The 26,027-nt window shown below is 49.7% G+C and overlaps 1 protein-coding gene across 1 annotated transcript in view; it reads right to left on the reverse strand.

Moving 5' to 3' along the window:
• The window catches only part of ADAMTS17 (ADAM metallopeptidase with thrombospondin type 1 motif 17), a 348,017-nt gene that overhangs the window by 245,796 nt on the left and 76,194 nt on the right, over positions 1-26,027 (reverse strand). Inside the window, exons 6-7 of the mRNA XM_032391277.1 lie at positions 25,157-25,314; positions 16,706-16,749 (exon numbers count right to left, since the gene is read on the reverse strand). Coding sequence (XP_032247168.1) covers positions 16,706-16,749; positions 25,157-25,314 — 202 coding nt within the window. The remainder of the gene's footprint in view (positions 1-16,705; positions 16,750-25,156; positions 25,315-26,027) is intronic.

Below are 26,027 nucleotides of genomic sequence, written 5' to 3' on the forward strand. Positions count from 1 at the left end.
AACCCCCTAGTGGTGGGACATGAGCTCTTAATCTCTCCGGATACCACTGCCAATTTACCTGTTCAACAAATTCATTTTAATTCATTCATTCAGTTATACAATAAACATTCATGGAGCCATCACGTACTGGGGCTGGGAATATAATGGGGACATGAAAACAAAGAATTATCTTCTAGGGGTTTGTGCTCCTGTTGCAGAGGCCGACAGCACACAGATAAACAAATAATCTGGGGTACCGATTAACTGAGCAGGGAGTAGAGAGGCCACTTCCGCTTCTCTCAGATGCTATCTGAACACAGACCCGAAGGAAGGAGAGAGTGAGCCAAAGAGACGTCAGCGGGAGAGCATGCCCGGCCCAGCAAGAGCAGGTGCAAAGCCCTGATACAGTGGCAAGCTTGGCAAGGGAGGAACAGGGGGCAGGCACAGGTGAGCGAGGCCATGGGCACTGGGAGGAGAGGTCAGTAAGGGAACCATGGGCCACAATGTTCTGGGGCCCGCAGGTCTGTGGATTTTATCCAAAGCCACCGGAGGAGTTTAAGCAAGGAACTCCCGTGATCTGATTTACGTTTTAAAAGGAACCTTCTGGTTATCACCTAAGAATGAGCTGGGGGTGGGGGGGGCACCACGGAGGCCTGGAGACAAGGCCTGGACCACAGGGGGAGCAGCAGGGGTGCTTAAAAGAGAATTTTTTAATCAGAATCTGTTCTGAAGGCACAGCAGATGGGAACTGCTGGTGGGTCAGACCTACCAGGTGCCTTCTGAAACACAGACTATAGGATGGCCAGTCGACTCCTAGAAATGGCTAATAAAAATCACAGCCACCATTTTCCACAAGGCAGGCAGGCGCTGGGCCAAATGCTTTACATTTGTGGACCTACTCACTCCTGAGCACCCTGCCAGGCGGGCAGCCACCCCCATCCCGATTCCACCGCTGAGGAGGGTGCAGGGAAGAAACCCGAGGTCGCAGGCTAGTAGGGAGCAGGGAGCTGAGCCAGCGTGCCTCCAGAGCCCCTCCTCCTGCTTCTGTGACCTGTCTCCGGGGCCTTAGCCATAATCCCTGCGTCCACAGCTCTCCCTGACTTTTACACGCAGCCCGTGCAAATCTGGGCGTGGAGGAAAAAGACTGCTTGGCCCAACACAGCAACTGTCTTATTGATTTCCTTTTCCAAGATAAAAAAATACAAAACCTCTTGCGGTTTCCACTTTATCTCAAAACTTACGTTTACCTTGGCAACTGGAGCTCTGTGGCAACGGAAATGCTGTAACCAGCCCCCCGAAGAGGCCGGCCCCGGGGGCTCCGGGAGGGAACCCCTCCACTTCATCAGCAGCCCAGCCAGGTGGCTGGGGGGGTGGGGGGAGCCACGGGCCTCCCAAGGCAGCCCCCTCTACGGCCCAGGCACAGCTGTTTGGTGATTTGTAACCATGGGGTACCGGAGACAGTAAGACCTACCTGGAATAGTAGGACACCAAACAAGAGAAAAGTGGTGAGAACATGAGAGAGGGAAGCAGTAAGTTGAATTGGCTCTTCCGAAAAAAACAAAAGCAAAAACCGCTAATCATTTTCATAGAGTAAAAAAACCAAAACAAACAAACCAAAAAAACCCTGGAATGCGTGGGAAAAGTAAAAGCAGCACCTTTTGGCGATTTGAGAAAAAGGCCCAAATGGCCCTGCAGTGGGGCAGGAAGCCAGAAGATTCTCTCGGGGGGTGGGGGGGGCAGGGGGGCAGGCAGGGCGGGGGTGGTGGGGGGTATGGCAGAATAGTATTCCGGGACAGTGTCTTCTTCAGCAGTGACAGGGCGAGCATTCTACTGACCAGAATATTAGAGCCTGCTCAGGGGAGGAAGTCAGCGGTGCTGACACTGGGGAAGGGGTCCACAATGTGCCGCCCTGGTTCCGCTGCTGGGCATCTATCTAGCTTCACTGAGCTGGCAGGCAAAGATCCCCTTGTCCCCTCCCACCACACACACACACACACACACACACACACACCCCACCCCACCCCAGTAGAATTCAGTCCTGTTTCTCTGGTACTGCCAAGGTTTAGGTCAGTGGTTCTCAAACTTGAGAGCACATCAGAATCCCCCGAGAGCTTGTGAAAACAGACTGCAAAGAAATTCAGCTACAGAAGGGCTTGGGCGGGGCCAAGAATGTGCATCTCTACCACCTTCCCAGGTGGTGCTAAAGCTGTGGTCAGAGATCCCCCTTTAAGACACATCAGCTTTGAGCACCTCTCTTCCTGAACAGGAGACAGAGGACTTCCGGGTCCTCTTCTGACACCTGTCGGGGGCAAGGGGCACCGAAACAAGGCCAACAGAGCCTGCGCAGATGGAGCATTTGTTGTGAGTTCTAGGCCCTCTGCCTATACTGTCTCATTTCCTTTCCACACCTACCACACAAAGAGGCATTACCATTATGCCCATTTTACAGACCAGGAAACTGAAACTTGAGGACGAGCCACTTGCCCGGGTTTCCATGGTTAGCAGAGCTGGGATTCTTGACACAGGCCTGGGGAAAAACCAGAGGCCATGTTGGAAACTTCCAAACTTCCACTCCCTCCCGGCCCAGACTCAAATCCAAACCTGCGAGCCGGGCTCTCCCCCCGCCGAGGCGTCCACGACCTTGCCCCGGAGTCAGCTCCCTGCTCTGGCTCAAGCACAGACCGGGGGTCAGGCTGGCCCACACTTGCCGCCGTGCAACTTGGGGTAAACTCAGCATTGGTTCCTTCATCTGCCAGGAAGCTGTACCTTCGACACGAGGTGCCCGCACAGCACCCGGCAGCTGGGAAAACCTCAACAAACATCAGGCCCCCCCGGCGTCTACCCTTTGTCTCAGCTGTCCCCGCTCACACTGTGACTCCTGCCTGAGGAGCCGTCAACCGGACTTGCTCTGAAGCCCTGCCCCAGCGCCCTTTCCAGAAGACCCACACAGGGACAGGCTGGCGGCGGCGGGGCAGGAAGGCCTGGGGCCAACTGAAAGGAGGCAGACAAGATGTGCAGAGCACTCGCCATCAATCAGGGTTCCCCACAGGCACGTGGGGCGGGGGACAAGCCTGCAGGAGGATGTCGAGATCTCCTACAGATAGGGCAACTGAGGGCTGCTGAGTTTATTAAGTGACATGCCCAACATCAAGTAAACAGCAGCGTGAGGACCCAAACCCAGGTCTGACTGTGGCTGAGAAGCAGAGCCAGGGGTCCTGCGTAAGGAAGGCAGAGGTGAAGGGGGCCGGGGATGCCCTGCTGGTCCCCACTGTGGGATGGCTGCTCACCCTGGGGACCCTCCCTTTGCTCTTAGAGATTAATATTTGTGGCATGGTTAAGGTCAATACCTCTAGAAGCCCTGGCCGGCCAAAGAGATTACAGGCGAAGAGTCTGATTGCCAAATGTCACCCTCTCACCAAAGTCCTTGGCCACTCCAGCTAAGATCGGAAGTCCCACCTCCCCAGATCCTGATGCCCCTTCCCTACTTTTCCTCTTCACTGATGATCTCTACTCCTACTCTTGAGTTTACTTCTAGATCACACACAGCCATCCCCTCCACTCAAATGTCAGTGCCACAAAGACAGGGGCCTTGGTTTTGTACCTCTACTGTCCCCAGGCTTGGAGCAGTGCTTCGCACATAACGGGTACTCAAAAAATATGCATGAATGTAAAGCCTGGAGAAGCAAAGTATCTGCAAGGACAAAGGTCAATTCTGAAAACAGTGCAGGAGAGAGACTGGGAAAAGAAGGCCATGCTGGGTACACATCATGATGGAAAGAGAAAACCAAATGGGCACAGATGTGGCAAGAGAGTTAGGAGTTAAACCCTCAGGCTTTCCAGTGAGTTCCTTCAATATCAGCTGTCACTCATTAATGGTATAATTTCAGACAAGAATGTATCCTTTGGGGGGTTCAGTTTCCCCATCTGCTCACAGGAATAATGATACTTCACTTAAAAGGCTATTGAAAGGCAAGAAATAGTTAAAAGACTGGAACTAAACTGTCTGGGGTCAAGTGCTGGGTCAAGTGCTGGCTCCACCACTTAACACGTAGTGTGGGGCTCTGGGCAAGTCAGTTATCGCCCCGTGCCTCAGTTTCCCCACAGGTAAAATTAGCAGCACTTCCTCAGAGATTCGGGAGGATTAAATGAATTACGAGCATGAAGCATCTGACACCAAAGTCCCCGACAAACAGTGGTGGCAGCTCCCTCACCCCCAGAAAACAGGCCGAGCAGCAGCACGCACGCCATCTGTCCACCAGGGGCCGGTGTGGGGATAGAGCAGAAGGCTCTGTTGAGAGCAAAGCTCCTCCCCGTTCCAAGGGGAAGTTCAAAGAAGGCTTGGATGGATCTTGGCACCGCTCCCAGGCTTGTGAGGTGCTAAACTGTCGCCTGCTGCTGCCTGCTATGGGCTGCATGTTTGCGTCCCCCCGCCAAAGTCATTTATGGAAGTCCTGACCCCCAGTGGGGTGCTTTCAGGAGGTGGGGGCCTTTGGGAGATGATCAGATTTAGATGAGTCATAGGGGTGGAGCCCCCATGGCGGGATGAGTGTCCTTCTAAGAAGAGGAAGACAGACCGGGCTCACTGGCTCGCTCTCCACCAGTGAGGACTCAGTGGTCATCAGCAAGCTGGGAAGCTGGACCTCAGCAGACACTGAATTGGCCGGCACCTTGATCTGGGACTTCCCAGCCTCCGGAGCTGTGAGAAACAAATGTCTGTGGTTGAAGCCGGCCAGTCTGGGGTGTTCTGCTAAGGCAGCCCAAGCTGGTGAAGACAATGCTCGTGACCAAGAGGAGCTGTACGGGGGCTGAAGAGCTGGAAGAGGCTACCTTTTGTGCATGTGAGCAGAGAAGAGGATCCTGGAGGAGGGAGCCCCAGAGAAGTGCTCCAGAGCCACAGAGTCTGGCACCTTGTCCACACATGAATGTCTCCTGAGCCGCCGGGTTCCTGAACCTGCCTTGTGCTGTTGGACCGAGGGCCAGGGCACTGCAAAGAGAAGGTCGGTGTGGCCAGGAGGAGGGTGGACAAGGACACATAGCCCTTATTTACTCGACTTGATAAAGAAATCAGATATGAATCCCACCCATCGGGGTTTCACTACTCTCAGAGCAGGAGACAGTAAGCCCTCTGGGGAAATTAGCCCTACCCTCAGGATGGGCCCAGGACTCAGACCCTTCCTAACCAGCACTCAGACCCTTCCTAACCAGCACTCAGACCCTTCCTAACCAGGACTCAGTCCCTCCTAACTCAGCCCTTTCCCAACCAGGACCCAGCCCTTTCCCAACTAGGACTCAGTCCCTTCCCAACCAGAACTCAGACACTTCCTAACCAGGACTCAGTCTCTCCTAACCAGGACCCAGCCCCTTCCTAATGATGGCTCAGCCCTTCCTAACCAAGACTCAGACCTTCCCAACCAGGACTCAGATCCTTCCTAACCAGGACTCAGCCCCTTCCTAACCATGGTTCAGTCCCTTCCCAACCATGGCTCAGCCTCTTCTTAACCATGGCTCGGATCTTTCTAACCAGAACTCAGTCCCTTCCTAATGATGGCTCAGCCCTTCCTAACCAAGCCTCAGCCCCTTCCCAACCAGAACTCAGACACTTCCTAACCAGGACTCAGTCTCTCCTAACCAGGACCCAGCCCCTTCCCAACCAGGACTCAGACCTTTCTAACCAGGACTTGGACCTTTCTAGCCAGAACTCAGCCCCTTCCTAATGATGGCTCAACCCTTCCTAACCAGGACTCAGTCCCTCCTAACTAGGATTCAGCCCTTCCTAACCAGAACTTAGCCCTTCCTAACCATGGCTCAGCCCCTTCTTAACCAAGACTTAGCCCTTCCTAACCAGGACTCAGTCCCTTCCTAACCAGGACTCAGTCCCTTCCTAACCAGGACTCAGCCCTTCCTAGCCAGGACTCAGCCCTTCCCAGCCAGGACTCAGCCTTTCTGGTACATCAATGGAGCCCCTCCCCCCACAACAGCACTTGTCAAGAATTTCTGATCCAAGTTGTCTATGCCAGTAATTCCAAAGGCTGTTTGAATCCAAACCCTAAATAGTAGCCAGGCCCAGATCTGGTGTCTGCAACAGAACAGACCCATAGGCTGGCCTGACATGACCTCCTCTCCCTGTCCTGAAGCACTCTTAAGTCTCGAGCTGCATATTTGTAGAAACTGAGCTAGAAAACTCAGATCCAACTTTCAACTTCATACAGGGGAGCTGGGATTCTTCAATTTAAGGAGCTCACAAAGACCACAGGATTCTGGCCAACTGCCTGAAATATACAAGGAACAAACATACTTCCCCAAATTGTAGTTCCGCCTCTGGAAGGTCACACACATCCTACCCTGTGGTTAATTCTGAGCATCAACTACATGGCTTGAATGTGACCAACCCCAGCTCTCTACACCATGACTCCAACAGTTGAGCAGTCACTGAGAAAGTGAACTCTTGGCTCAACTGTAAAGTGATGATTTTAATGCCAGACACAGATGACGATGGCCTATGGTCCCAAAATATCAGCGGTAACACTTCACTAAGTCTCAGTGGCCTGCATGGTCCAATCTGGCCCAGGAATCTAAGCCAAAGAAGCACACTAAGCAACCAAAGAAACTTGCAAAGGGTCCCCTAATTCCTACTTGCATCTCTCTAAGAATATTAAAGAAGGCTCTATAATTCAACCCCCCAGCAATGCTTCTTAGAATGCTCTCTCCTCTCTTGACTCTTCCCCGGACCCAGAGCCTCATCCTCTCCCAGCCTGTACAGGTTCTTCTCTTCCTCCCTCCCTGCTGTGCCCTGCATACTCCCCAAGGTCCTGCAGCGGCTTATAGCTCCTCACCTCCCACCCGGCCTTCCAGGGAGGGAAGCACAAGAACCCCCTTCTCTGGGAATTGTACTTCTTCCATCCTGACCGATTCTTCTTAGAAGAAATCTTGAGAAGAAGGGGGTAGTACATAAAATTCATAACTTTGCTCTTTTGGTCATCTCGCCTCAAAAAAAAAAAATTGTAGGGGCGCCACGGTGGCTCATCGGTTAAACATCTGCCTTCGGCTCAGGTCATGATCCCAGAGTCCTGGGATCGAGCCCTGCATCAGGCTCCCGGCTCAGTGGGGAGTCTGCTTTTCCCTTTGCTCCTCGCCCCGCTCTCATGCTCTCTCTCACTCTGTCTCTCTCTCTCTCATATAAATAAAATCTTAAATAAAAAAAATTAAACTATTGTAGTATATATAACACAAAATTTACCATTTTAACCATTTTTAAGTACACATTTCAATAGCATTAAATACATTCACATTGTGGTGCAACCATCACCACCATCCATCTTGAGAGGTTTTTCATCTTTCTTTTTTTTTTTTTTTTAAAGATTTTATTTATTTGACAGAGAGAGAGAGAGAGTGAGAGAGCACAAGCAGGGGGAACAGCAGAGGGAGAAGGAGAAGCAGGCCCCCCACTGAGCAGGGAGCCCAATGTGGGGCTTGATCCCAGGACTCTGGGATCATGACCCAAGCTGAAAGCAGATGCTTAACCGACTGAGCCATCCAGGCGCCCTGAGATTTTTCATCTTTCCAAACTGAAACTCAACACTCATTAAACACTAACTCTTCATTCCCCCTCCCCTCCAACCCCTGCCGTCCCACTTTCTGTCTCCATGATTTTGATTCTAGGAACCTCACATAAATGGAATCATGCATTATTTGACTTTTTGTGACAGGCTTATTTCATTTAGCATAATGCCTTCAAGTTTTATCCATGTTATAGCATATCTCAGAAAACCCTTCATTTTTAAGGCTGAGTAATACACACACACACACACACACACACACACACACACACACACACACACACACTGTATTTTATCCATTCACCATTCAGAGGACACCTGAGTTACTTCTTTGTGAATAATGCTGCTATGAATGTGGATGTACAAATACCTGTTCAAGTCCCATTTCTCTTGGGTATATACCTAGAGAAGGAATTTCCAGATATTTTTATTTTCTGAGGAACCACCATACTATTTTCCATAGCAGATGAACCATACCTTCCCTATAGAGGTACATAAGGGCTCCCCTTACCTCCACATCCTCACCATCACTTGTATTTTCTAGGGTTCTTTTGGGCAACAGCCATCCTAACGGGTGTGATCAATCATCTCATTTCACCCTCAGAATAACCCTGGGTAGTCTTATTCCCATTTTATAGATGAGCAAACAGAGTTGGAGATTTGGGATGACTCACACAAGGACAGTGGCGGAGGCAGGACTCGAACCCACGTCTAGCTGCAGGGCCGATGCTCAGACCACCACACCAAGCCAACTGCGGTCCCTGAGGATGGCTCAGTGTTCACTGTGGAGATGACGGGGCTCTTTGGGTGGTACAAGGGACCACCATGAGGGTCACACTGTAAAGAAAGCAGCGGTGGGAGCCCTTCTCCGATTCTTTGTTCCCACTGGACCGGCGGCAGACGTGAACCCGGCCCCCTCACCTCCGGCCCACTCCTCAGGCTCTCAACATGCAGGAAGCACACAGGCACCAAGAGTGCGTCAGGACTCACAATTACACAAAAGGCATCTCACGAAGACCTAGTTTCCTGTTTATGATTCTACTCCCTATCCTTCCCCCACCATTCGAGGAGGGGTTTTGGTGATTGTTTCTAACAAAGCTAATAAAGGGTCGGGACTGACTGAGAGTTGCATGCCCTGAGGAAGAGCCATGCCAATAATGAGATGCAGCATCCCACTTCAGTCCAAGCTCATCATAAAGCACTCCTCCGGGCGTGAGGTGGAAACAGAGAGAGAACAACGGAGATGGACAGTCTCTGCCCATATCATGCCTAGTCCCATGATAAATGACAGCAGGGAGGGTCACCAACACCTCGTGTATCAGGGCCACCTAACTGGAAGGGCATCGGTTTCAGAGTCCCTTTCAAGCCACCCGAGTGCAGAACCTGGAATGGTGCTAATCAGCAGTCTCGGGGAAGGACACCGTCCACAAGGCATCTACTTCCTGAGCTAACATAGAAGGGGGCTCCAAAGCCTGCATTTGAAGGACCACGGCTGGAAACCCTGCCGGGGCCAAGCTCTCTCATATGCAGCCCTCTTGCTTTCCAGCCCTAAAGGCAATCAAGGACGGCTCTGTGTTTTGTTGGTCTCTGTATAGTTCCAGAAGAAACAGAGCCACAATCTCCCAAGGGCGGGAGCCTACCCCATGCAAAACATCCCCCTGACAAATAGTCACCATTGGAAAACGTATCTCGGCCATTATGTAACCTTAAACATGACCCTGGCACAAGGAAGAAGAAAAGTTGAATTTGGTCCCCCCGGGGCAACTGGTTTCAGCGGGGGACTTCCTGCCAAGTCCCCAACAGAAACCTCCCGCCCTGGGTTCTTGTGTCAGCGCCAGGGCTGGTGGGCGCTGTCAGGGCGGCTCCCTCCTGGGGAGCCCACCGAAGTTTGTGAGCACAAAGGAAGCCCCTCCAGACTTCAAGGTACAGGAAGTACGTACACCCACTACACACGCTTCCACCGTACGTGCACGCACTTAGGCATGTGTGTGTGTCCGGGTACGTGTGTACGTACATACATATGCATGCATGCGTGTACACACACACACACACACACACACACTCGTTCATCTTTTCATTCTCTCCAATCACTATCTCCAGGTCACGCCACAGGACAGCCAGAGCGCTAAACAGGCCAGAGGAGCCCCCCCCCGCCGCCGGGCCCACCCCGTGCCTGCCCGCTTCTGTTCTCCTTGGGCATGGCAGCTCCAACAAAGGTCTTTTAGAAGACCCTCTCCAAGGGCGCCTGGGTGGCTCAGTTGGTTAAGCGACTGCCTTCAGCTCAGGTCATGATCCTGGAGTCCCTGGATCGAGTCCCGCATCGGGCTCCCTGCTCGGCGGGGAGTCTGCTTCTCCCTCTGACCCTCCCCCCATCATGCTCTCTCTCTCTCTCATTCTCTCTCTCAAAAATAAATAAAATCTTTAAAAAAAAAAAAAAAAAGAAGACCCTCTCCAACATCCAGATGCAACTTGTCATTATTGAGAAACTACTCTAAACCTGCACAGGTGAAGGAAGAAGCCAGCCTCTTGAAGTATATACTATTTAGCTTTCCCAGATAATTTCTGTTGGCTGAGAAATCCGAGCTGAATGTGCAGGGAGCACAGCCCTCACATTAACAGAATGCAACTGTCCTCTCTTAAGAGGATGGCCAATTTTTTTTTTCTTCGTATGAGGAGGAAGGCATCACTTGCCCGAACAGTCCGAATCCCTGATTGCTAGATGATGCATGCATATTTGATTTCCAAAATTGAAGCCTTTCATAAAACCTCACACACAAAAAAATCACAGATCATGGTCAAGAGCCTGACTATAAATACCAATCTAACTTCTGAAAAACAGATGAACATGCTGAAGACCTCAGGTCATCTGATTTGGGACAACTAACACATCATCGATTGTTAAGCCTTCTCTTCTGGAAGCCTCTCAAGGTAGACAGTGTCAGCCTGACACTGAGGCCAGCATGAGGTGGGGTTACAAGGAAGACACACCAGAGCTTGCTCACTCAACGGGGTAAGTGCCCTCTGGGGACACACATCCGGAGCCTACTTCTGACAAATAATTTTGAAGCACAACTGAACCCTGACGTCTGTCAGGTCACAAGGCATAACAAAATAGAGCAAACAAACCCATAGGAAAGCTCTCAGAAACAAACCCAAAGCTCAGTCTTACTAGTAAAACTTTTGTATTTTTATCTCGAACAGTACTTTCCGGCTGCATTCAGCACACAGAACCTTTGACACCTCTACAATTCAAAACCGCCCTCACGGAACGAAGGCCTAGCAACACCAGGAAAACACAAAAAAATGAATGTGCATCCTGAAGGAAATTCCAAAAGGGGTCTACACAGTTTTTCAGCCACAGCACCAGGACTGGAATACCCAAAGGTCCTCCAGAGTGATGGGGGCGGGGGGGTGGATAAAGTACAGCCAGAGGGATACATTTTGATGTTGTTTTTTAATACATACAAGACTTCCTTGCCTAAGCCCTAATTAGGCATGACATAGTTCAGAAATTCTGACGCTCTTATTTAATAAAAACCCAACAGGTGCAGTGTTAGGACACTTGCCCCACTCACCCTCGTCTCTCACTGGTTTCCCAGCAAATCTTCCTTCCGTGGCCTCCTGGAGGCTGGCCTGAAACAGACTTCCAAAGCAGGTATGTCTGCTTCATCCTGGTGGGTGATGCTCCGACCCCACGGGGCTGCCCAGACCTATCGGGGAGCTCAGCACCAGTGTTGTGAGCCACACAGGGACACCCAGGTTCAGGGACAGCCACGGGGCCCTCAGTCCAGAGCAGCAGGGCCCCAGTGTGTGGACCAGTCTTGGAGCCCCTCAGCGGCATCTCCCTGGCCTCGTGTGTGAAACATTTCATGAGGCCGCTGAACATTTCCATTGTCCTTTTATGCAGGATTATCACATATCACATCCCTTGACTTGGCAGCAATGGGGGAAAGGAGGCTTTTCCATTAATTAAAAAAATGAGAGCGATCAAGGAAGAAATACAAATCCCAATAATTAGAACTAAATTCCTGAAGCTTGAATAAGGTTGTTGTCAAAAAACAAAACAAAACAAAAAATCACCAGAGCTCAGTTTACAGCTTAGGGTGGGACCCGGACAAATGCCATGTAACTGAAATGTGTTTGATCATCCAGTCTGCTCAGGTACCACCTACAGATGCCCAGAGCTATGTGCGTTGGGAAGAGGAATGCGAAGGCTGAACAGAGGCTTCCAGAGGTCTCGACCCTTCACACTCCTTCTTGCCTAGGACAGCTTTTTCCTCAGGATGAAGCAATTCAATGGAGCAAAAGCCCACACCCCCACAAAGCCAAGGTCTCAAATGTGCAAAGCAGGGACCACCCAGTGAGGGGTGAAACAGCTGCTTCTCTTAGCAACAAAGCTGTTTTTCCAGAACCTTCTGGAAAAAGGTTAAGCATTGCCTTTTCTCCCTGTAGGTGTCCTCCTATAAGGTGGAGATCAGCAGGACCTCTGTGCTGCCATCCCTTCTCCTTCCATAGCGGCCAGGACTGGCAGAGCTGGGAGGGAGGGTCCGTCAGGTAGGATTGTTTTAAAAGCGTGCTCACCCATCTGTGCAGGCAGCTTGATGAGGCCTCTCCCCTCATGGGGTCAGGACCACCTTGGAGCTAAGGCCAGGGAAGCCCTCCTTGCCTATGTCAGCAGGACCCCTGTAACGTGCACAGTCAACTGCAGACACGTGCATTTCTCCTATGTCAATCTTCACTAAAGGGTCAGGGATGTAGTGGACATTGGTGGTTCTGGGATGTCCAGCATCCATCCTTCCCCCTGGCTAAAGCACGTCGACCCCCTCTGGAGAACGCCTTCCCGTGCATTGATGTGGGAAGTACTATTGCCCCCACCCCACCCCGCCGTGGAAGCCCACAGAGCCAGAGCCTCCCTCAGGCCCGTGCCGGTGGGCTGAGGAGCTGCAGGTCACACGACCTATGGCAGGACTGGAAGCTGGTGACAAGCAGCTGGTTGTTGGGGCAGATGGGCGCCATCCCCCCCAGGCCCTGCCACTGACCTCTGCATGGCGTCTACGGCCTCACCTGCCAGGGCTGTCTGGGGTGCTGTGTTCCAACCAGACCTTCCACCCGCGTGGGCAGCCCCCTTCTGCTAAATGCCCTTTTTGCCTGTTCCTTGCAATCAGGATCCTGGTCTGCTGAAATGGGCTCATGCAGACTGAGCAGGGAAAGTATTTTTTAACAGAACCCCAAACTCCACTAGCTACCTCAGAGGTTCTCCAAATGAATTGTTCGAATTTCACTTTGAAATCTATTGTAGGGGCACCTGGGTGGCTCAGTCATTAAGCGTCTGCCTTCGGCTCAGGTCGTGATCCTGGGGTCCTGGGATGGAGCCCCGCATCGGGCTCTCTGCTCCACGGTAAGCCTGCTTCTCCCTCTCCCACTCCCCTGCTTGTGTTCCTGCTCTCGCTGTGTCTCTGTCAAATGAATAAATAAAATCTTAAAAAAATAAATAAATAAAAATAAAAATGAAATCTATTCTAAGCTACTTTTTAAGACAGTGGTTAAAACGTTTACAACAGCAAGTTACCTTTGTGGGGAGAGTGGCTGGGAGGGGGCATGAGGGAACCTCTGAGGGGGCTGATGACATTCCATACCTTAATCTGAGTAGTGGTTTTGAGAATACAGGCATATGATTGTACAACAGTGTGGATGTGCCTAATGCCACTGAACTACATACTTAAAAATGGTTAAGATTTTATGTATAAATTTTATGTTATATACATTTACCACCATTTGAAAAATAGGTTAAAAGAGAATTCAAAACACTGCTTTAAAACTATTTCAATAAATATAAGATAAACTAAAAAAAAAAGCACAGGCATAAATTAAAAATCCACCAAAATTTGTACCCTTTGCTGTATGTAAGTTTATACCTGAATCAAACCAAAAAAGCAAACAGAAAACACTATTATGTGCCAAATTCTAAAACACCGGCAATCCCCAAGCTTCTAGTTTCTTGAGGTGCCACAGTATCCCATTTTCTGCAAAACCGAGGGCACAGCCCCTCCTGCCAGAGCCTGACCCTGAGATCCGAAGATAGCTGTTCAAAATCTCTTAGCACTGGCAACCACATATCTATGTGATTCAGATTGTTTTTCCATTCTGTGGAATCAAAACAAATACAAAAATAAATTGGACGCTGGAATGACAAAATTATAGAGTTGGAATATAGATACATGGTAGCCAGGGGTTAGGGAAAGGGAGGGAAGGAGGTAGGGAAAGAGGGAGGGAGAAGGAGATTTACAGGAGCAGCCCAAAGGAGCTGCTTGGAGGTGATGGACCAGCTCTGATCCTGACTGTCTTGGTGGTTGGATGAATCTACATACGTAACAAAATGGCATGGAGCCATATGTAAAAACATACCCCGAAACAAGTTCCTGCAAAAACCGGTGAAACCTGAGTAGGATCTGTAGACTAGCTCATTGTACTGTGCCAATCAATTTCCCAGTTTTGGAAATACACTACGGTTACATAAGATGCAACCATGGGAGAAAGCAACGTGATAGGTACAAGAGAATTCTCTGAACTTCTTTTGCAACTGTCAATGATTCGATAATTATTGCAAAATAAAAGGTAAAAAAAAAAAGTACAGAAATAAATTGGATGAGACTGCTATAAGCCTGTCATAACCCCAGCTTTCAAATTTTTCTCTTCATGGAATCACCACTGTTCTTATGAACCGACTTGATAGTAAGTACAAATAAATTATGGCACGTTAAAACAAAAGCACCATGTAAGTTTTGTTTTGTTTTTTGTTTTTAAGGAAGGGATTCATTTCCTTCGTAGAAGCTGAAAATCACCGACGTATTGGAAAGAGCATGCAATAAGGAAGTACGAGACAGGGCTGGTTCAGCCTTAAGCTAAGCGGCTGTCACATAAAGAATGATTACAGCTGGTCCATGCAATTAAAAGATTTTGTAGAGGAAATGAGACGCATGCGCACCTGGGAGGTCACGCAAGGACATAAGATTTCACCAGCAGTATGCAAAGTGTCAAATGAGTAGTGTTATGGACTGAATGGTGCCCCCCTCTCCCCGAAATTTGTATGTTGGAGTGCTAACCCCTGATGTAAATGTGTTTGGAGACAGGGTGTTTAAAAAGGTGATTAAGGTTAAATGGGGTCATGGGAGTGGGGTGCTAATCTGACTGGAGTCCTTGTAAGAAGAGGTCATCAGGACACAAGCACACACAGGGAAGACCACGTGAAGACACAGGGAGAAGGGAGCCATCTGCAAGCCAAGGGGAGAGGCCTCCGGAGAAACCGACTGGGCCGACACCTTGATCTTGGACTTCCAGCCTCTAAAACCGCGAGACAAATTTCTGTTGTTGATGCCGCCCGGTCTACGGTGTTTTGTTAGAGTAACCCCAGCAGGTGAATATAAGTACCAAGGTGACATGGTGTAGAAGAAAGAAAGAAGACAGAACTAGCTGTCCGCTCTTCAACAGGGGGTCTGAAATAGAGTACGTAATCACAATGAATGGTTGACAGGAAAGTTGTATACTCAAAAGAAAAAAGAGCCAGCTATAAATCCATATGGAAGAAAACCATGTGATAAAAATGCTGGTTATTCAGAAGTGCTGGAGTTCCTTCATCTGCATTCAGATTCATTTGTTCGTTCATTCATTCAATCAATTAACAGCGGTGACTGGGCTGGGCACTGAAGGACACACGGGTGAAGGGCGCAGAGTCTTTCAGGGAAGGCGTACAGGCACGGGCAATCCGATGGGTCAGCATCTCCTCAGGGGCGAGCTGCAGCAGGGCCCCCTCCCGGCACAAGCACAGAAGCTGACTCGTGAACACAGGAAAGAATGGCACTCCTCAAGACACATGTCAACGGACAGAGCTCAACCTGCACTGGTCTAGCCCCAACCAGATTTTGACGGGTTTCGACGGGCATCGGCTCTCCCTCTGTTGAAGCCCAGTTCACGTTGCTTACTGTAGTGATTCCTTTCTGGAGACGGCCCCCAGAGAATGAAGCATGGATTGGTTGGTCAGTTTTTGACACCTGTCTCTTGCATTTGTTTAGGGGATTGATGAAATAGAATATAAAAAAAAATCATTTTGTAAACTCTAAAATGGGACATGAATGCTAGCTAGCATTATGCTAGATTTTGAAGGGCCTTTTAAGTCACCTAGTGCAAAATGACTGTTTTTATGGAGATTTACTCAAGGTCACCCAGCTCGTATGTGGCTGAGCCAGAGCGAAGGGTTACCCACTGCTAGGACTCCCTAGGAAGCACGGGTTTTTAAACATTTGAATCCCACAATAATATACATTTGTCGATCCTATACTGTTTTCCTGCAATTCTAAGCACATCGCATTCAGAATCTTGCTCTTGGTGGTGCCATATTTTGAGCTCCTGGAGAATAAAGGTTTGTGCCATAGCTGTCAAAATTAGAAACTGTCTTGGTGTGTCCTGTTAAGCAAGCACCCTATTCCTACGCTCAAAGACTGGTTCCAAGTGGAAATCTATGACCTGTCAAGAACAAGCCAGATACTAAGGAAGATAGGACAGAAGGGAAAACGGCAAACAGGGAAAAGCTGGGGGAGGAAGTGAAGGTAGAGGAGAGAGCCTCCGGAGGGGAAGAAGGAAAACGTGCCTTGCCGTGTTGTGTGTCAGTCTTGGGACCTTGTGACCAGAAAGCAATGAGCCTGGTGCCCAGCCTGGCGGAGGAGACCAGCCTCACACCCGCACAGTCCCACCTCACCGCTTAGGACACTGGTAATGATCATCCGCACGCATGAGAGCAAACAGGGAAGCTCTCATTACAGTGGTGTAACTCTGTGGGGTCCCCCGCCTGCGTGAGCGGCCAAGAGGCTCAGAGCCAAGTGTGCCCCCAACCACGGTCACCTTGAGGCCTGGAGGCACCTCCCGTGGGTTTAACTTTTCATATCTTCCTTATTCAACATCCATCTTGATGCTTTCTGCCGTGAGCAACCTCAACACTTACCAGGAACAAAAGATGAAGTCACATGAAGTCAAAGAACCAGTTTACAAGAAAAGAGGCCACAGGAAAGACAGGGTTTGTCTGAGGACAGCTCCTCCGGACTGTAAGTGCTACCAGGTCTCCAGATTATCACGGGGTTCAGCAGCCCCCTCAATTATTATTCTGCTTCCCAACTTACCAACGGTGTCACATGGTTCATCTTTGTGTACGCAGAAATCTGTCCTAAAAAAGGAACACAAAGACAGACATGGTCAGGTGTATGCAGTAGCCCCCAAGAAGGGGAGAAGAAAATACTGTCCGCTGAGCTTGACTGGTCGTCCTGCCCATAGCAAGGTTACTGCCGAAGCTGTCACAGGTCCGCCAGGAACAACAACTAGCCATCTGTCAAGAGTCACCCATCCACAGTGTTCCCAACTGGGAGGCCCTCCTTTCGTAGCTAAACTCCACCTGACACTTGGTTGCTGGGAGGGCTCCCTCCAACAACTGTGAAAGTTCTGGAAGAAGAGGTTTGCAAGTCCTGCATGAGAGACAATTACTCTGCAATATCATCAAACTATAGTGACTACCCCAAACGACTCTACGTGGGCGGCAACTGGCTTTAGATGCTGAAGTCACCACGTAGCACTTATATGAGAAGACCACGGAAAGTGATTTCTGCAAGTTAGATCCTTTAAAGCTTCCCAGGATCCCCACCCCCCGGTGTGTGTGTGTGTGTGTGTGTGTGTGTGTGTGTGTGTGTGTGTGTGGTTGTGTGTGAAGAGCAAATATGCTCAAAAGCTGGTCCAGCCCCAGGGGTTCACTAGTCACCACGTAGCACTTATATGAGAAGACCATGGAAAGTGATTTCTTAAAGTTAGATCCTTTAAAGCTTCCCAGGATCCCCGCCCCCGGGTGGGTGGGTGGGTGGGTGTGTGTGTGTGTGAAGAGCAAATACTGGGGTTCACTATGGTCTCTAGCCACTCATGTTTGAAACAATAGGTCTGGGCCCTTTTTTCCCCAAAACCAGAGCATTCCCACAGTTAGGGGCTGACCTGATCTCTGGTTGCCTGGGACTGGGCAAGGGAACAGTGGTCTGGTCCTCCCTCTCCCCACCCCAGGGCCCCATGCTCATCTGTTCATGGGGGCCGTGGGGAGCTGACAGAAAATGCCCACTCCCTTAAACTCCTTCAGGTTTAGAAGGTGTGTTCTGAAGCCACTTCTTCTCATGCTGAAGTTCTTCTGGGAAGGAAGATGGGGCCAGCCAGACAAGGTGGGCACTAAGCCCAGTTGTGAAAGAAAGTGGCAGGTCCGGGCTGGGCCACTTTTCCCCTTTCTGACACCCTGACATCAGGTCAACTCCTCAATTCCCCCGCTACCCTCTGTCAAAATCTCTTCTCAGGGAAAGCTCTGACCAGCCATTCACAGTGGGCATGATGACAGAGAAGGGAATGTGTCACTCTCCTAACCTAACTCTGTATGGTCCTCTTTCCTTCTCCCTCCGCGTCAATCCCATTCAGATGCACGGCATGTTCTGTTGTATTTGCCTCCAAACTGTGACCCACACCTGACGCCTCTCAGCGGAAACGGGGCAGAGCTTGTGTGTTCCCAACTCTGGCTTGGCTTCAGGTTCACCTGAGGCTCAGGCTCACCTGAGCTTTGTCAAAGACTCCACCCACCTACTCAGACCCACAGATTCTCCTCGGGCTCCTGATCTACAGAACCAGATGCACTGGCCAGCCTGCAAGCCCAGAAGAGAGGAGGGGGCAGCTTTGAAGGCGTGGCCCCGAAACTGGCCAAAGAAACGCTGAGGAAGAGCTGGGGCCAACCCCACACAGCTTCTGCTCACTGCAAGTTTCTAATTTTTTCATAACAAACCTATATGTTTTGATAATCAATTTGAAGACCGTTTTAACAAAGGAAAAAAGGAAGCCTTCAAGAATCCCACATTTGAAAAAAAAAAAAAGAACCCTACGCTTGTCACAATCCCACTCCAAAACCACAGGAACTTGCAGGGAAAGGGAAAGGGGGATAACTATAGGAGCCATATATGGAAGCCTTGATTTTTTTCTGTCAAAGATGACCTTTTAGTGTTTTTCTATTCTTTGGGTAAATACCCAGCAGTGAGAATACAAAAACACTAATTCAAAGGGATACATGTACCCCTATATTAACAGCAGCATTATTTACAATAGCTAAGATATGGCACAACCCAAGTGTCTATCAATAGATGCAGTCAAATGCTCTACCACTGAGCTATACCCCCATCCATCAATAGATGAAGGGATAAAGAAGATCCCTTCATCACACACACACACACACCATGGAATGTTACTCAGCCATCAAAAAGAATGACATCTTGCCATTTGCAATGATGTGGATGGAGCTAGAGAGTATAATGCTAAGTGAAGTAAGCCAGTCAGAGAAAGACAAAATATGATCCCACTCATACATGGAATTTAAGAAACAAAAGAGACGAGCAAAGGGAAAAAGAGAGACAAACCAAGAAACAAGACTCTTTTTTTTTTTTTTTTAAAGGTTTTACCTATTTATTTGACAGAGAGAGAGAGAAAGCACAAGCAGGGGGAGCAGCAGAGGGAGAGGGAGAAGCAGGCTCCCTGCTGAGCAGGGATCCTAACGTGGGGCTCGATCCCAGGACCCTGGGATCATGACCTGAACCGGAGGCAGACGCTTAACCGACTGAGCTACCCAGGCGCCCCAAGAAACAGACTCTTAACTAGAGAGAACAAACTGATGGTTACCAGAGGGGAGGTGGGTGGGGGGGGATGGATGAAACAGGTGACAGGGATGAAGGAAGGCACTTGTGATGAGCACTGGGTGATATATGGAAGTGCTGAATCACTATATTGGACCCCTGAAACTAGTATAACACTAACACTGTAAGTTAACTAACTGGAATTAAAAACTCAAAACAAAAGACCTTCTTTTTTTTTTTTTTTTTTTTTTAAAGATTTTATTTATTTGTTTGACAGAGAGAGACACAGCGAGAGAGGGAACACAAGGAGGGGGAGTGGGAGAGAGAGAAGCAGGCTTCCCGTGGAGCAGGGAGCCCGATGTGGGGCTCGATCCCAGGACCCTGGGATCATGACCTGAGCCGAAGGCAGACGCTTAACGACTGAGCCACCCAGGCGCCCAACAAAAGACCTTCTAAAAGACTAATTAACAGGCAGTAGAAGGTGGTGAGGAAGCAACAGTGGCACAGAGAAAACCAAACAAATAAAATTAGGGACATAAATATTCTCCCTGCTCTGGTATCTATCTGACCCCAGCTCAACACTGTTGATCGGACACCCCCTCCCACTTGAATGTTTCGAACGTCACATGCACACAAGGATCAGGGTGGCCCAACACCTTGCTCTAGGGTTTCCCAGAGTGAACACGACTAAAGCCTGGGCAAAAGGAGAAAGCGCACGGGACCATCAGTCCCACAGTCAAGAACTAAATAGAACTGAGTAGAAGATGGTTCCATCTTGGAGAAAGCGCCATCTTGGAGAAAGCCAGCCCTGTTGGCTGACAGGAGCACTGTGTGTTCTCTCATCCCATGGCTTCTCTGAAGGGAAATAGGTGGTCTCAAATGATGGACCCTGCAACATCATCCATTGTTTCTCCTGAGGAAGTGCGAGGAAGTGTGGTCTGCTCACAGAGGGGAGAGCCAAGCTCAATTTGAAGCCTGGCTTGAAAGGGTCAGCCAAGATTTGAATCTTCTCTCTCCTTCCTGTTCAAGGTCCTTTCTCAGAAAACACAAGCCCTTTGCCTACAGGGGCAGCTTCATCTAGGTAATCTTGCGCCCACTGCAAACTCATGCCAAACCCACATGCTTGGGTTCAAGTGGGGTCCCGACGGAGCTCTCCCGTCTCTAGTCCATTTACTTTCCAGTGCTTGTTCCTCAAGAGTAGGCAGGCTCCCCTATTTTCATTCCACAATGGGCCCCACAATTTATGTACCTAATCTTGTGCATAACCGATTGCCTGGCATACAGCTGGGGCTTAATAGTGGCTCCTTTATTACTGACGGAAATACATTTCCAGACCACATTCAACTTGCCGTGCAAGCTTACCAGTGGCCTTGTCTCCGCAATGTTTGGAAACCTGAAAAAAATGTAATGCAATGGTCCAGATACTCACTGAGCTCTCACTGTGAGCTAGGCCTGCAAGAGACCCCCTTGGTCAGAGGCTGAAGAGAAGACCGTTCCTGGGGAGCGGGATGGAGTGACATGGAGGGGAAGGTGGAGGGACATCTGGAGGTGTACCTGTGGTGGAGCCCCGAGCTGGCCCTGCGGGTTTACTCCCGGTGTCTCCCGGGAGCACAGACCTGGGTTTGGGGGGGAAAATCCCTCTCTTGTGGCTTCCTGCGGGAGATGCAGGGCCAAAGGCAAAGTGGTGCCAGGTGCTGAAGCCCCCCCCGGACCTCAGTCCTCTGTATGGGTGCCATGTGGTCCCCAGCCCCCGTCCACTCAGAGGTGTTTTCTAGCCCCAGACACGGCTGCAGCTGCCAAAAAGCCAGCTTCCGTGGCTTCCGGCTCAGCAGCTTCTACTGGACATGATGTCACGCTTACATCTCTGTGGCTGGCCATCTGGAGGGCTGGTGGGCGTCCAGGAGAGAATGCACTCTGGGGCTCAGCCACAGCCCATAAGGAAGGGAGGGAGGCGGGAAGAAACCCTTGCATTGGCCAGCGTCAGCCCCAGGACTGGGGGACACTGGCCCCTCAACCCCGTCTCAGCTCAGATTACTCCGGGAGGAAAGAGCTGCTTCTCAAGAGCAGCACGTGAGAACCCCATTTCCCCGTGAAAACATCGGCCCGTTGTTATCCCAACCTGGCGAACTGCAGCTCACAGCCTCTAATTATTAAACAATGCCTCTCGGCCAACTCGGCTCCCAGCCCCGACTCCGGCGCTGCCTCCCCCGTCCTGCTGGGAGGTCTTCAATTTCACAGCTGGGAGGACCCAGGGAGCGAGCTGGGCACTGGCCCATTTGGCCCAACGGCTCCGCAGAAGCAGGTAAGAGGAAGAACGAGCGCTGAGGTAGCTCACCAGAGCTCAGCTCGAAACGGGGAAAGAAAACGCCAGCTCCCGGGCTGGCCTCAGCTAACCGAGATGCCGGAGGCCTTTTTGTTGTCTCTGCCTGCCGCAGAAGGAACCTTGCTCTTGGGGGCCTCCAGACATGCCCTTCCCTAGCACCTGCCCTCAGAACCAACCCCATGCATTCGGGACCACCCCCTAAGGGTTTAATTAGAAAAATTTTCAAACGGTCTTACTGTGATAAAATACGCGTAACACGGAATTTACTATCTTCAACATTTTTAGGCGTACGGTTCGGTGATGTTCAATGCATTTATAATGTTGGGCGACGCATCTCCAGAACTCTTTTTCATCTTGCAAAACTGAAACTCTATCCATCAAACTTCCTATTCCTCCTCTCTCCAGCTCTACACCCTATCTCTATGAATTTAACTGCTCTAGGGGCCTCAGATAAGTGGAATCATACCCTATTTGGCTTTTTGTGACTGGTGTATTTCACTCAGCATAACGTCCTCCAGGTTCACCCAGGTTGTGGCCTGTGACAAGATGTCCTTCCTTTATAGGGCTGAATAATATTCCACTGTGTGCATAGCCCATATTTTGTTTACCCATTCGTCCATCAAAGGACGCTTGGTTGCTTCCACATTTTAGCCATTATAAGTCATGCTGCCACGAACATAGGTACACACATCTCTTTGAAACCCTCATTTCAATGCTTTTGGGTCTACACTCAGAAGTAGGATTGCTGGAGCAAAGGGTAATTCTGCATTTAGTATTTCGGGGATGCATTTAATATTTCCCACCAACAGTGCACAAGGGTTCCAGTTTCTCCACATCCTGACAATGCTCGTTATTTTCTGTCTTGTTTTGTTTTGGGTAGGAGCCCAAACCTAATGTAACCTAATGGGTGTGCGATGTAAAAAAATACTGACATTTTTACGCACAATATTTCCAGTACAGTAAGTAAGTCTGTTGGAGGCGGGAAGCAGAAAAGAAAGCCAGGAAACCTAACTGACAGCCTTCTCAGGCCAAGGGTGCATTCGCGTCTGCCGTCGGCATTTTGTGGAAAGGCTAATCCAGAAGTTTTGTCAACACTGATTTCAGTAACACTTACTGCCTCTGAAAAATAAAGGGGGGGGGGGGCTGCTCATTCCCAAACCAAGACCACTTGCAAGCGCATCCTCGACCCAGACAAGGAATGAAACTGCAGGCAAAAGACGACATCGGGAAAGGTCTCACAAACACCAGAATCTGTACATTTTATCTAGTTTTGGTACGAACCACTTTCAAAGTAGTGACCTTGGAAGTTTAGTTGAACATTCCAAAGATGATGTTATTTAGAGCTCTCCTCTAGGACCTCACTTAATTAGCATTTGGAAAATCAGTCGTGCGAATTTACAGTCATACGCGGACATGGTTCCCAAAGACTCTTCCCTGCTCCCCAAATCAAATCCGCTCTCAAAGGGTACTACCTATCACCCCAACACTGCAATCCACAGGCCCCACAGGCTTCAAAAACCACTTCAAAGTGCCTGGAGCCATGGCAACCTCTGGCCAGTGAGCACGAGGCGGGGGGGAGGGGAAGCAGAGCCACTGGGGGAGGTGGTACCTGGAGGCTCCCAGCACTCCCTGGGGTGGGCAAACCCAGATCCAAAGCAAGAACCGGCTCCTGCTCATCGCTTGTCCTTGGTGCCTGGTAGGGTACCAGCCGGATGGCAGGCAATCAGAATTACTGAATAGATGTCTTCTCACATGTCCCATTATACATTTAAATCACATCCTGTAAGAGCAGAAAATGCTCTCATAAGGGATCAGTGTGCTACAGAGTACATTTTAACCCTTTGGGGTGGGCGACTGATGCATCATCCACAAGGGTGATGAGGTATGTGTCTGGTGTCTGGTGGTAGCAATGTGCATGTTCTGGGTTTTTTAAAGAGGAGAAAGTTAGGCAGTTGCATTGCCTGGTGCCTGGGGATAAGGTGCCAGAACTTTCCCAGCCAGCTTCGGAGCATCACTGGGCCAGGGGCTTACAGTATGTGGCTCAAGAGATACACCAGAGGGCCTTTCTGGCCCCTCTTAGAGGGGCAGGCTGTCTCAAGCTAACAGAATGGTAAAGTGCTCCTATCTAAAGCTTTACCTCTGAACTCAGGAGAAAAAAAAAGAAAATATATAATTTGAGAAGTAGTTTCCTTAAGTTAATTTTTAAAATGCCTTGAAATTCACAATGGACAGATTCATAGCAAGTCTAATAACATTTTGATATTTTAATCTGACAGATTAAAATTATCAAGAAACACTTCTGCCTATTTTGTAAAGGGGGGTCTTGGTGTGAATACATAATGCATTCTACTTACATCGTGGAAGTAAAGGAACCCAAGCAAATCAGTTTTTCTCAGAGAGGTTTGAGACATAAGGGAAAAATGAAAGAGCCATATCCATATCTGTTGTGGGTTAAATTGTGTTCCCAAAAACAGATATGTTCAAGTCCTAACGCCTGGTACCTGTACCCGTGAATGCAATCTTATTTGGAAAGACGGTCAGTGCAGGTGTAAGCAAGTTCAGATGAGGTCCCACTGGGCCAAGCTGGGCCCTAATCCAAGGACCGGTGTCCTTATGAGAAGAGGGAAATAGGGACAGAGGGAGGAGGCCGCATGACAGGGTGACAGTGAAGGACAGGTCAGAGCCATGCGTCTACAAGACAAGGGATGCCAAAGATTGCAGGCCACCACTGGAAGTTAGAAAGAAGGAAGCAAGGCTCCTCTCCTGGAGCCTTCGGAGAGAGCACGGCCCTGCCCACACCGTGATCTTGGACTTCTGGCCTCCAAAACGGTGCAAGAATACATTTCTGTTGTTCTAAGCCCCCCAGTCTGTGGTCATTTGTTACTGCAGCCCTGGCAAGCTAAGATAACGTGACTGCTGCCTGTGTGGAAGGCTGTCTCGTTTCTGTGGTCCGCTGCGGGGCCCCTGGTGTCCCTCACAGTCTGGAAAAGTCCAGCTCTGTAGCCTAGAAAGCAGCTCAGCTCCTTACTTGCAACAGAACGTGCATGGGAATTCCCCAGGCATCTCTGCCGACCGCTATTGCCCCAGGAGTGCCCCGGGGCTGGGGCCGTGCACAGCACATGGATGCCTACATGGACTCCCTCCCACAGGGAACTCGGGGTATCCACTCTCCCCCCAGTAGCGTGCTCAAGCCAGTTGGGAGGCAGCCTCGAACACAGGTTAGCTCTTGCCCGGTGAGTGTTTTATTTGGTGCCCAGGAGAGGTAGTAGATGCATTTTCTTAGAAGTGTTAAGACTCTCGGGTAACCAGAATTTTGCTACTTTTATATTAATAATAATAACAACAGCAACAATTATGGCTAGCACTTACTGCATCCTTACTTTGGGCCAGGCACCGTGAAAAGCACTTCTTGTGCTCACTGAACCCTCATAACTAAGGGTTAGGTACTGTAATAGATCCCCAATTTTACTGATGAGGAATCCAAGGCTCAGAGAGTTGGAGCAAGGTCTGATTTCCAAGCCTGAATTCTTAGCAAACTGTCCTCTTTTCCTCTCCAAAGAGGGACAGGTCTTTCCTCTGTTGCATGTGCAGCTATAGACCAAATCCAGCCTCACCTGGTAACAAATACAGCTGCATCCACCGGGGGTGTATCATCCTTCCCTCCTGGAACCTGATTGTTGCCGAGGTACCGGGCTCCTCCGTATTCCTCATTCTGCCAGTGACAGAAGCTCTCCAGAGACCGCTCACCGTGGTGCCCAATGGACAATTTGGCCTAAAAGAAATTGGGGTCGGTGGGGGCAGTTAAAGAAGCAAACACCCAGGGAAGCCGGAGTTTATGTTCGGAATATAGTGTGGAGAGAGCTGCTCGATGGGACATCATTCAGTGATGTGCTTCTCCCAAATCCAACCCTAATGCTGGTAGGCAGGTGCCCAGTCCCAGAGAGAGGCCAGGGCCTTATTTGTAAGTTCAAATGAAGACTATGTTATTAAAGAAAAATATTCTTTCTTTCTTTTTTTTTTTTTTTTTGGCAAACTGAACTGTGTACCCAACCAAGCATCGGTCTCTTGTTTTTCAAGTTCATTGCCCGATTCTGCAAGTAACATTATTATATGGGAATGCATTCAACTCAAAGACCAGAAAACACTGCTACAGTGAATCCAAATTTGGCCTGAGGCTGGGGTATAGCTCCGGAAGTATAGCCACGGGTTTCCAAAGACCTCACCATCTAGATTTGCATATGTGAGATGTGCTGGGAGGGCTGGGGGAGGCACACACGCTCAGTGCTCAGGGTTCTCTCGAAATTCCAAGCAGAACATGTGCACCCCAAGCTTCTAGTAACAATACCTGCCCTCCTCCCATTGGATATCCCCAGTCCCTGACCCAGGGCACACGGTTGCCATCTGCAAAGCCTGGGAGGGCAGATAAGACTGACAACCACCTACACTCCTCCTTAGCACTCCACAGCAACTAGCAAACTTCCAGAC

This window comes from Phoca vitulina, unplaced genomic scaffold (genome assembly GCF_004348235.1).
Source record: "Phoca vitulina isolate PV1807 unplaced genomic scaffold, GSC_HSeal_1.0 scaffold61, whole genome shotgun sequence".
Taxonomy (NCBI): domain Eukaryota; kingdom Metazoa; phylum Chordata; class Mammalia; order Carnivora; family Phocidae; genus Phoca; species Phoca vitulina.